Source organism: Mirounga angustirostris, unplaced genomic scaffold (assembly GCF_029215605.1).
Source record: "Mirounga angustirostris isolate CCGP_5_RB_7025 unplaced genomic scaffold, mMirAng1.0.hap1 SCAF_2, whole genome shotgun sequence".
Lineage (NCBI taxonomy): Eukaryota > Metazoa > Chordata > Mammalia > Carnivora > Phocidae > Mirounga > Mirounga angustirostris.
Window position 1 is genome coordinate 143,047,115 of NW_026991710.1, and position 13,165 is coordinate 143,060,279.

At 38.3% G+C, this 13,165-nt stretch overlaps 1 protein-coding gene across 4 annotated transcripts in view; it reads left to right on the forward strand.

Annotated features, from left to right (window-relative positions):
* The window catches only part of PALLD (palladin, cytoskeletal associated protein), a 426,115-nt gene that overhangs the window by 29,566 nt on the left and 383,384 nt on the right, over nucleotides 1-13,165 (forward strand). For all 4 annotated transcript variants that reach the window (XM_045880159.3, XM_045880160.3, XM_045880163.3 and 1 more), the window contains exon 2: nucleotides 2,056-3,047. In XM_045880159.3, coding sequence (XP_045736115.2) covers nucleotides 2,137-3,047 — 911 coding nt within the window. In that variant the 5' untranslated portion in view covers nucleotides 2,056-2,136. The remainder of the gene's footprint in view (nucleotides 1-2,055; nucleotides 3,048-13,165) is intronic.

Below are 13,165 nucleotides of genomic sequence, written 5' to 3' on the forward strand. Positions count from 1 at the left end.
AGTCTGCTTTGAAATAGTTGTATATCTTACCAGTTTCCTCATTAATTAGTTAAATAAAACCTTGCATAAATGTTTATTATGATACTTGTTATATTTGCCATGATTTTGCTGGGTTTTTTTTCCTTTTTGTGGCCAGAAACAAGCTCCAAGCTTTTGACTACCGGTCCCCAGATTTGGCTTCCCACTGAGAACCACAACTACTAGAACACTAGTATGTGGTCTCTCCTTCCACCTTCATAAACTTCCAAGCTCCCACCCACATTTCTGGATTTTGAGCCTCAGTGAGCCTTGACCTTGAGGGAAAGTGGCACACAAACTGAAACAGAATTTTCTACTTCCTGATACTTAAGTTTTGGGAGAAGGCTATGTCGGAAGGTAAAAGCTAATGGGTACTTAGATGAAGGGTATGCGAAAAAACTGAAAATCAGGCTATATATTTTCATATTTAATTTTGCATTTTCTGTATTATATATTCTATACATAATAGTTTCTGTGTTTGATTGTGCCTTTTCAAAATCATGTGCTAACTGCCTGTTTCTCATGAACAAAACATACTAAAATATACAAAATACACTGAATACAACTTTTCTCCATATATGGGCTAATTTAAAGAATCGGTGAGGAATCAGAATGATTCCATTCTGGAGTACAGACAGGACAAAGGAATTAGAATGTTATAAAGAGGGAGACGGTGACAATACCACTCCAATGGATTTGTAAGATTTACTAGGAGAATACAGGGTAATATGGCTTAGTAGGTAGGAAAAGACTAGAATGTGGAGAATCTCATAATTCAGGTATAACAGAGTAATCTTTCTAAGAGGACATCTAAGACTCAAGTACAACTTTCAACTAAAGAAGACACAGTAGGTTAATATTGAGCTTTAGGATCTGATTACATATCTTCTGTTGAATTGACAGGTTCTATGAATCACTGCATCCTATGTGGTAGTAAGTCCTCGAGGTAGATTTCTGGAACCCCTCTACATAATACTCTTTGAGATTGGAGACTTGCCGGAGTCAAAAATGCAAGCTGGCTCTTTTTTGGTCATAGAGAAAATGACATTTCACTTAATAGAACAAAATCTCATCACTCTAAGCAGAATCTCTAGATGGGAAACTGATTCTGGACAAGCAGCCCAATTCTATCCTCATGAGGAACACTGACCTTATGGAGAATGAATTTCTCACTAAGTTTACTCCTGACCCAGCCTATAAAGTTGAGTTCCACCACATCCAACAAGGTTCCTTTATTGACTTTTAGACTCAATCTTAAGGCAAGTTTCCCTTCTGAAGTTTTCTAGATCTTCCCTCTATCATTCTATGAACAATATATAGAAAAAGAATAGCATACTTAGAGTAACAGAAAAGTCATTGCCTCATAATATTTGCAGTGGAAATTTCAGCTCCTGCCCAATTGTTTTGCAGGTCATGAAACTGGTGGTGGTATTTCTATATAATGAACATGGAAATACTGATGGTATTTCCATATAAATGTCCTGTGCAAGGCACAGAGTTCTCTCACATGTCCTTAAAAGATTTAAGTTAGGTTCTCACAGCAACAAAGCTCTTTTCATTTTCCTTTGACACTCTATCCAAATTTCATATTAATTGTTTAATGTCTTTTCCACCTCCCCCCTTTATAACCCCACATGATTTTTAATTCCTTGAACATAGGGACTATGTCCTCAGTCTAGATCAAGAGTCAGCAAACTTTAGCCCCTGGGCCAAATCCATCCCACCACCTGTTTCTGTATGGCCTGCAAACTAACTCTTAGTGCCTACTACAGATATTTTCTGTTTGAATTATTCAGTGCTTGTTAGTAAGATACTTAATATTCACTCACAGGGAAAACAGTAAATTAAAATGATAAATATTAAACACAAGTATACTTGATGTTTCTTCCAACTTGAAGAATAGAGAAAAACAATTTTTACAAAAGTTCATTTGTTCACTTTAATGTTTCTCCCAACTTGTAAATTAGTAATTTTATGATAACCACACACAAACACACCCACACTACTAATGGCAATTCTCTCTATGTTGTCTTTCAGAACACAAGAGGTAAACTGGTTTCCAGTGCCTCTGGCCTTCCTGTTGAGAGCAAACAAAAAGTGTGTGAAGACTACTGAAATATGTCAGAGACTTCCTCCCATGACTCGTTCTATGATTCCCTATCAGACATGCACGAAGAAAGCAAGAATGCTGACTTCTTCCCTGAGCTATCTGCTTTTCTCAGCCAGGAAGAGATAAACAAGAGTCTTGACCTGGCCCGGAGAGCTATAGCCAACTCTGAAACAGAAGATTTTGACTCAGAAAAGGAGATCTCACAGATTTTCAACGCTTCTCCTGTAGGTGTCTGTGAAAATCCTTCCCATAAGGAGACCAAATTTGGTGAGCCAACCTCCTCAGGAAGACCTCATGATAACAAGCCAACACCTGTCCAATCTCCGTCAGAACAAACTGACCGTATCTCTTCACCTGCTTCAAAGAGGAAACCTGCCAAATCACCCCTGCTTGCCAGCCCCAGCTATATCCGGAGCCTCCGAAAGGCTGAAAAACGGGGTGCAAAAACTCCCAACACAAGTGTAAAGCCCAAACCAGCATATCAAGGTAAGACTGGCCCCCAGAGCCAGCTATGTGACAAGGCGGCTAATTTCATCGAGGAGCTGACATCCATATTTAGAGAAGCAGCAAAGCCAAGAAATAGAAGCCCAAACGGGGAGTCCTCATCCCCAGACAGTGGGTACTTGTCTCCTAAAAATCCACGGTCAGCCCTGATGAGTGCCTCAGCCAGCCAAAGCCCCACTGGAGACCAACAGGAGATGGAAGCTGAGGTCAAGTTACCCGAAGCCAGGCATTGCTACCAGGCAGACCAGGACAAGGCAGTGCCATGCAATAACATCTCTCACCCACAGACCCAGAATGCACTCCACTTCCCCTCAGCTCCGCGATTCATCCAGAAGCTTCGGAGCCAAGAAGTGGCAGAAGGAAGTAGAGTTTACTTGGAGTGTAGAGTCACTGGAAACCCAATTCCTCGAGTCAGGTAAGAACTTTTTATTATGAATAGCAAATGATTTGTGTTGACTTTTGGTTTTACTTTAATGTGGGATGAGAAGAGATTTCCTGTAGAGTTAGCCCTCTGGAGCCTGAAGTGGTGTTTTCAAATACCTGCAAGGCAAAAGCGTCCCAGAATTGCAAATACTAGTTGTTCTAGTTAACCCTGGTGGGATGTGTCTGTTACCATGAACCATGTGCTACTAAGGGGAAGGCAAAGGACCAGACAGTCATAGAGGGGTACAAATAGGTACCTATTTAATAATAGGACTCTGGGATTAACAGCATCCAAGGAAACTTAAAATGGGCAACTGATTCATTCAAAGTACTGTGAAAGTGTGTGCATCATTTGAATAAGAGGTGCTGAAGACAGTTGAAAGTGTGGCTAAACCTGGAAGTCGTCTGGCAGTACAGAGATGAAAGGCACGGGTATGCAGAGGCCAACCACAAGATTAACCCCCAAATATATATTCTGATCTAAGGCCTGGGCTAAGTGGCCACATAGTCACTTAAAAAAGCACACCCACACACCTTGAATGTGATGCAACCAAGGAAACACAGAAAGATAAACCAAACTGAAAGAAATACAGGTCTGGGGTGCCTGGGTGGCTCGGTTGGTTAAGCGACTGCCTTCGGCTCAGGTCATGATCCTGGAGTCCCGGGATCGAGTCCCGCATCGGGCTCCCTGCTCGGCGGGGGGTCTGCTTCTCCCTCTGCCCTCTTCCCTCTCGTGCTCTCTGTCTCTCATTCTCTCTCTCTCAAATAAATAAATAAAATCTTTAAAAAAAAAAAAAAAGAAATACAGGTCTGTTGCTTATACACAGGCTCTGGCCACTACAGCATGGGTATAGCAAAAAATGATGAAAATAATAATAATTACATGAGTGCATGGTTAGTTGGAGTCAATATGCTCCTACACCACCACGACCAGTCTAATTTCTGGAGTTCTTCCTCAACTGCAGAGTTCATACTTTCTGTGCGAAAAGGTTAAGAGGAGGGACTCAGGAGTCAGACTGCAGGGTTTCCAATCGTGGCTCCACCTTTTACCAATTGTGTCACGGAGGCAAGTTGCTTTGTGACTTAGTTTCTTCATCTGTGAAATGGGAATTAAAATAAAGCCTACTTCATTCTATTTTATGATGACTATGTAAAATAATATGTGAAAAAATAAAACCGTGCCTTGCACCTCGTGACTGCAGCACTAGTATTACCTATTACTTTTATTATTTCTCATTTCTTAATTTTATATGCCAAAATGAAAATAACATTGCAAGCTGGATTATACTATAAAAATAAGCCATACATTCATTCATTTTCAAAGTTTTGCTTTTATTAATGAAGGATGTTTTACCTGGGTTATATAAATATTAAAAAGTAAATTCAAAATTGTGAAATTTGGCAAAATGGTAAAGTAGACATCATTGTCTAAAAATTGTAACACTGGTACATTCTTATTAGTATAGCATTTCACAAACCATGAACTTGACCTCTCACCCTACATCCACTAATACACACTTTGCTAGAGTTGGTCTCTTAGTTTGACAGATTATTGCTCACAAACATGGAGTAAGCATTAGCATTACTGGCTAAAAAGTGGTGTAATTAAAGGCAGGGAATTTTTGTTCAAGGCAGCGCCTTAATTCCTCTTGAGTCAGTTTTTACAGTTATTTTGCTATATTTCTTTTAGAAACTGACAGCAGGGGGCAGTAAAAAACTTCTTAATGGGTTCATTTCATTAGAGATGTCCTAAATTCTGCATTTATGTATCTTTTCCATAAAGAATTTTTCCTGTTATTTTGCCTATGATGGAAATGAAATTATTTGATTCTTTTGGATTCTATTTAGATTGTTTTTAACCTACTAATCTTGGGAACAAATAATCATCTATGAGTAATACTTTCACATGTTATTCAAAACAGTTCCACAGATTCTCATACAACATCTGACTCCACTTACATTTACCTTCAAAATAATACCCTTTCAAATGTATTACCATGGCAAGTAAATATATCATATCCCTTCAAAAATGACAAAAACAATCCATTTAACATCAAAGGATTAATTTAGGTGAGCAGACCATAATTACTACATTAAGTTTCACTTAAACATTTAGTAATTTGGGGTACATCAAATTCATGCTTCTGCCTCCTTTCTTTTTACTGGGGTTGGAGGAGCATTATTAATTTAGTTAGTAACTACAGAATTAGTAACTAGTTTTCTCTTGTCATCTCCTGGTCTACCAAAGTCCATGACCAATGTCCATCAGACATTACAAATTATGCCCTTCTAGAGTAATTAAGTCTTTGATGAAATGTTCCATTGTTTAAAGTTAGCTGGTCATTTTTTTATCCTTTTGGAGTTTTTGTCTGTTTTTTATTTTGTATTTTGAGAGGGGAGTGTGCTGGATTTTCTTAATTTCTGTTCCAAAGATCTTGGTACTCTTTTTCATGCATTTGTAGGTATAACAAATGCCTAAGAACACTGAGTTCCTTTTCCACATGAGACATGAGAGTCTAAAGAGATCATCTTCTTTGAAGAAAATTTCATATGAAGAAGAATGCCTTTAGTAAAATGTACCCTGCACTGGGGCATTTTAGAAACTGGCTTGACTCAGTCAGTACAGGAGACTCTAAACCCAGAGACTGCACAGACCTATTGATTACTAGGCTACCTCCTAAGATCCCAGAAGCAGATCTCTAGCAGAATCCATAGAGAGCAAGGAGATGTCAGAGGAACCTGAAGCAAGCAATAAGCAGAGGCCCCAAAGAGCTGACTGATAAGCATAGAGACATTCAGTTATTGAGAAGTCAGCAGCTATAGGGCAGATGAGTGAGATGTGGTGCAATTGCCAATGGTAAGGTCCAGACTTACTTAAATGGCATACATCACAGGAAAATATGGCAGCAGGTATCAGCATCCAGATACAGGGTCTGGAGCACAGGGAGAAAGTTCTACCCTTCAGGAGTTTAGTTAAGGAAAAGACAAGGCTACTGCTCCAAAGGACAATAGAACAGGGACAGTTCAGGAAATAGAGACTCAGGTATGATTAAATGAGGTGGGACTTTAGTGCTGGGTCCAGATTAGGGAAACAAATTGTTAGACTGACAAGGCTGGGCTACTAAGTTGCTGGCCTGGAGCTTCTTAAATTTGGCCTAAATAGAAACCATTTGGTCTGAGAACCTGGACATAGTGAAACTTAGATAAAATGGCCCTTGCTAAAGGCAGGGCTGGTGGAAACAGTATGATCGAAGCCAGGCCAGTCATTTCAAGGCTCTTCTACTTCATCCTCCCACAAATATAACTGGCACAAATACCAGTTACAACCACAAAGAAGACTGAAAAAAAAAAATCTGTTTTCTTTCGTTATTCTTACATAGTTCCAACAAAAGAGAGAAATGCTGATGGAAGAAAGCTTATGTATAGTAATTGAGGTCATATATAATTTAGATACTACTCAAATTACGCACAAATTATTTGTTAACAATTTGAATTATTACATTAAATAAAATCAAGTCAGAATTCACAAATTTTTCTGATTATGTCCCAGTGTTTCATATTTCACATGCACTACTTTATAACAGTATAAAAACATGTTCCCTTACATCACTCACCTTGCCTGTTCCCTCAACTCTCAACTTCTGTGAGTTGGAGAAAAATTCATGAAGGATTTTAGTTCAAATGTACCTCCAGTACTATAAAAATGAGACCTCACATTTTCACTTTATATTTTTAAAAATATTATGGCAACCATATATTTCAAACCATTTAAATATTAGGAAACTAAGACAACTAGGAAATTATTTGCCAAGGAACAGAAAAATAATTAATTAACCATAGAGACTAGAATATAACTCAGGTCTTCTGATTCCTGATCAGGTACTGAGTGACTCACGAGAAGATTTAGCCACCATCACTGCTGTTTTGCTTGTTGTGCATGGCTTACTGACAAGCTCCAGAAATGGAAATGAGCAGAACTACCATCTGGAATTCATATTCCAAATATCTTTTAAAAAAATGGTATTCTGATAATTTCCACAATATTTTTCTATGTTAAACACACACACACACACAGCCATTCACGGTTGTTCTCTCTCTTTTTTTTTTTTTTTGCAGTAAGTTAATACTGCAAAGTAAGTCAATCAACATAAGCCAAAAAATGTTTGGCCATGGGGAAAGCAGATAGTCTACATCAAGTAACTACAAACAAAATAAATTATTCCCACTTTATGAGAAGAAGTCTAAACCATCCTCATATTCAAGCTGTATTGTAAGGTAAATCTGTACATACTCTTAAGGAGGAAAAACACTTTTTTTTTTTTTATAGGTTTTTATTTATTTGACAGAGAGATAGAGAGCACAAGTAGGCAGAGTGGCAGTCAGAGGGAGAGAGAGAAGCAGGCTTCCCGCTGAGCGGGGAGCCCGATGTAGGGCTCGATCCCAGGACCCTGGGATCATGACCTGAGCTGAAGGCAGCTGCTTAACCAACTGAGCCACCCAGGCGCCCCTAGGAAAAACACTTTTAAACATATTGCAATAAAAGTGAACCCAGCAATAGTCCAAGCATAGTTAATATTCTAAGTACAACTACTCACATCTGATCATAAGATGCCTATTAGGTCATCACTATTAGCCTAATAAAGTTTCAATCAATATATGTAATTAAAAGTAATTAAATTATTTCTTTTTAAAATCAAAACCCAGTATCTCCAATGCTTCCAATTAGTTTGCATCAGTGAGACTTTGATCATCATCAAAAGCCAAAACAAGAGAATTATACATATCAAATCTATGCAATGCGGTCTGTAAATTTTCCATCTCCTCAAAAGAAAATAGAAACAAACCACTGATTCACTTTTCTTACAAAGGGTATCAGTATATCCCGATTATTGACTACTTTGGTTTGGGAAAATGTGGCAACAGCACCATTAGCCAGTAGGTTATGAACATGTGGTGCTTGTTAGGATCCAGATGGCTTGGGGCACCTGGGTGTTTCAGTCTGTTAAAGTGTCTGCCTTCAGCTCAGGTCATGATCCCAGGATCCAAGGATGGATCCCCACATCATTGGGCTCCTGCTCAGTGGGGAGTCTGCTTCTCTGGCTCCCTTTGCCCCTCCCCCCGCTTGTGCATTCTCTCTTTCTCTCTCTCTCTCAAATTAAAAAAAAAAAAAAATCCAGATGGCTTAGTTCCAGAGTATTATTTGTTTTTGTTAAAGAATATTGTCACAATACAACACCAGATAATACCATTAGATTATCAGTATGAAAAATCGACCATACAGGTATTGTTACAGCAACATGAAATGTAATTAGGTACAAATAATTTGGGGAACAATTTTGTGATACACAGTAAAGTTGAAGGTGTACATACCCTAAACTTTTATGTAATAACCAATTGCCTACTGGACATCTCTACTTGGATATCTAATAGGTTTATCAAATTTAATATATCCAGACTGAACTTCTGGTTCTCCTCTCCTCCAAAAACCTTCTCTTTCTAAATCTTTTCCATATCAACAAGTGACAGTCCTCCTTCCAGCTGTTCAAGGGAAAAACCTTGAAGTCATCCTTGGCTCCTCTTTTTCTAACATCTCACATCATCCAATCCATCCAGCAAATCCAGTTGGCTCAACCTTTAATATATCTAGAATCTGACCACTTCATACCACCTCCACTAATCAGGCTCTCATCATTGGCTGGGCCAAGCTACCATCATCTTCCCCTGGGATATTTGCATTACCTTCCTAATCTGTCTCCTAGTGTCCATCCTTGCTCATTACACTCTATATTGCACCTAGCATGATTCTTTTTAATGAAATTGTGATCAAACACAACACAAAGCTCTCCAGTACCTTCTATCTCATTCAGAGTAAAATCTGTAGGCCCTATAAACATTAATAAGGCACCATCTCTCTGATGCTCTACTATGCTCCTGTTTGGTCCATTCCAGCCATAATGGTGTTCTTGCTGCACTCTAACATGCCAGGTGTGTTCCTGTCTCAGGCCTGTATACATGCTGTTCCCCCTATGTAAAGTACTCTTCCCCCAGATATAGGCAGGATTAGATCCTTCATCTCCTTAATATCTCTCCTTAAATGTCACCTTCAGAGTATGGCCTTCCATAACTACTCGATGTAAAAGAACAGGTCCTCCCCACCTTACTCTCTACTCCAGTCATTTTGTTTTTCTCCACAGAACTTATCCGATATACTCTGCATTTTACTTGTTTAATTTTTCTCATTGTCTGTCTTCCTAAGTAGAATATAAAACCCTTGAATATAGGGGCTGCCATCTGATTCTTGTTGTGTCCCTAGAGCCTAGAATGGTGCCTGGTACATAAAAGGTATTCAATAAATATGAATTAAATAAATAAATGAATGAATTTCACTCCTAGCTATATATCTGGAAAGAACTTTTGCTCCTGTGTACAAGGATACATATATAAGAACGTTCATAGCAGCATTGTTTCAAAATATTGTAAAGAACCTAAATATTTGTCAAAAAGAAAATGGGGGGTGCCTGGGTGGCTCAGTCATTGAGTGTCTGCCTTCAGCTCAGGTCATGATCCTGGGGTCCAGGGATCGACCCCGCATCGAGCTCCCTGCTCAGTGGGGAGCCTGCTTCTCCCTCTCCCGCTCCCCCTGCTTGTGTTCCCTCTCTCGCTGTCTCTCTCTCTCTGTCAAATAAATAAATAAAATCTTGAAAAAAAAAGAAAAGAAAATGGATACCTCTTCAACATAATGATTTTATTGCCTTAGGATATATATCCAGAGTGGGATTGCTGGATCCTAGGGTAGTTCTATTTTTAATTTTTTGAGGAACCTCTATACTATTTTCCATAGTGGTTGTACCAACTTACATTCCCACCAACATGTACAAGGGTTCCCTTTCTGTACATCCTCACCAGTGCTCATTATCTCTTGTCTTTTTGATAATAGCTATTTTAAAACAACCTATGTGTCCATTGTTTACATATGAATAAAGAGTATGTGGCATGTATATACAAGGGAATATTGTTCAACCATAAAAAAGAAGGAAATCCTGCCACTTACAACATGGATGGACGTTGAGGGCATTTTCCTAAGTGAAATAAGCCAGAGAAAGACAAACATTGTATGATCTCATTTATATGTTGAATCTTAAAAAAGGCAAACTCACAGAAACAGAGCATAAAATGGTAGTTGCCAGGGGCTTGGGGGGTTGGGGAAATGGGGAGATGTTGGTCAAAGGATACAAACTTCCAGTTACAAGTGAATAAGTTCTAGGGAACTGATGTATATCATGGTAATTACAGTGAGCAATACTGTATTATATACTTCAAAATTGCTAAGAGAATAGATCTTAAATGTTCTTACTGTACACAAAAAAAACTTGTAATCATGTGAGATGATGGATATGTTAACTAATTTTATTGTGTTAATCATTTCACAATATATAGATGTATCAAATCATCACATTGCACGCTTCAAACTTACACAGTGTTATATGTCAGTTATGTCTCAATAAGGCTGAAAAAAAGGAAAGAAAATGGATAAGTTGTGATTTATATTCATACAGGGAATGAACTAGAGTTTCCTGAATCAGTATGTCTGAAACTCACAAACATAACAGCAATCTAAAAAAAAGTTGCAAAAACATGCATACAGATTGCATTAATAAATTTATCCATATGAAGTTAAAATTGCAGAACAGTCCTATTTCAGGCTTAAGGATATGATAAAAGTATAGAAAAATGCAGGGGAATGACAAATACTAAATCCCAGACAGCAATCACTGTAGAGATAAAGAAGAATGTGATTAGTAAGGGGTACACAGAGGGCATCCACTGTGCTTGCAACATTTCATATCTTAAGATGGGTAGTAGAGACACAGATGTAAAATAACACTAATTTTATACTCATTGAAAAGTAATGACTTTTTATTTTACTCTACTATCCCAGTTATGTATTTGGTATATTCCGCAGCAGTGTTTCCAATGAATGGCATGATTTATTCTATAAACACCATCTAGAAAATGGGTGTAAGCAATGCAAATTGGATAAATTGGCTCTTAGGTATTTGCCCTCATGAGTTGTAAGTTAATTTTCTGAGTTGTCTTAGTTATGTTTTAGAGCTTTAAAAAAATTTCTCATTTTAAATTTATGGTGTTCTTAATAGAATGGTATATGTACTCAGTCTTCTACCAAAGATTTTTTATGGTGTAGTCTACCCAATTTATTGACTGCAGAGGATAGAAAAATGTGTTTATGAGTCTCTCATTCCTAGGACAAAATGCCTGCATTTAGACACACACACACGCACACACACGTGGCACCTTTTTAGAAGTAGTGAAAATCTGAAGATTAGTAAGAGTTGCATATTGTCATTTCACCAACCCAAATACCTCCCCCATATCATCATATTTGGTAAATAGGAGCAAGCAAAATGGGGCAGAATCCAAAGGAAACAATACCAATTAACGTTATAAGTTTCTGTTTTTCTTATTCTTTTATCACTTCCTTTGATTTATTTCCTTTTTTATTATTATGTTCAATTAGCCAGCATATAGTACTTTTTTTCTTTTTCTGTACATTTGCATTGACTTGAAAAACTAAGTCTGTTGTATTTTACAGAGGATAATAAGTGTTCCCTAGAACATCAAATTACCATTGAACTAGAAACCGAAGGAGATTAAACAACAGAGTAGTACCTTTATTTTCACTGAAATGAAGAAATAACCTTACGTCTGATTCCCCCTCACAGGTGCTTTCTGTGAGTTAATAAATTAAGGTGGTATGACCTATCAGGCTATTTTTGTCCTCTTTCCTATCCTTTCCATTCTTTCTCAACCCCTGTTTCCATCCAGTATCTACCCACTTACAATCCCCACATGAAAAATGACCTCTACCTCTACAATGCTTTAACTGCCAAAGGACCATCATTAATGCGAACGTTGAATCTGTTTCTGTAGACCAGTGAGTGAAATGGGATAACTCCGTATCAGTGAACCCTGGAAATAATGCCTCTGTTTGGTGGAGTTGTTGCTTACTGAATTGAACATTACAGAGTGACAGCAACTGCCCTATCATCTGTTCTTGGTCAACCCATGACACCGTGATGCTGCGCTAGGCCAGTTCCACTGTACATAATGCTGCTCAGATGGATAGCTCAATGAATCAAGAAGCAAACTGAGGGGCGCCTGGGTGGCTCAGTTGGTTAAGCAACTGCCTTCAGCTCAGGTCATGATCCTGGAGTCCCGGGATCGAGTCCCGCATTGGGCTCCCTGCTCAACAGGGGGGTCTGCTTCTCCCCCTGACCCTCCTCCCTCTCATGCTCTCTGTCTCTTATTCTCTCTCTCAAATAAATAAATAAAATCTTTTTAAAAAAAAGAAAGCAAACAGATATTCAAGGCAAACGTGGAGTATTACTAGAGTTAGGAATTTGAATCGGTCCTAACAGTCATTGGTATATAGCCACGAAGCAGCAGCCGCCAAATCAGACAGTAGCATTTGTTCTGAAGAACTGATTCCATCATTTCAGTTTACACTTCCATGGCCAAGTTTCGGGATTTAACAAGAAAACCAATCAATAAACAAACTTCAGCATAAATTTTCCTAGGAAATAAAGGTGGTCAGAGAATCCCTTTAGAATTAAAAAATATGCTTGTGTATTACGGGAAAAAAAAAAAAAAGATGCTTATAGAACAAACAGCAAAAGGGTTTAGTGACTGACCATACAGATTCTGAAGCAAGAGTGTGAATCTTGCCTCCATCACATATCAGTCCAGCCACTTTGACAAGTTATTTCACCTTTCTATGCCTCAGTTTCCTTGTCGGTAAAATGAGAATAATAAAACTACCTACCTCTACTGTTGTTATGAGTGTTAAGTCAATTAACACAAGGAAAGAGTTTAGAACTCTGCTAGCACATAGTAATAACTTAATAAATATTAAGGTATTATTTTAAAGTTACTTATTATTATTATAAATTGTTCACCTTTGGGGCGCCTGGGTGGCTCAGTTGGTTAAGTGACTGCCTTCAGCTCAGGTCATCTGGAGTCCCGGGATCGAGTCCCACATCGGGCTCCCTGCTTGGCAGGGAGTCTGCTTCTCCCTCTGACCCTCCTCCCTCT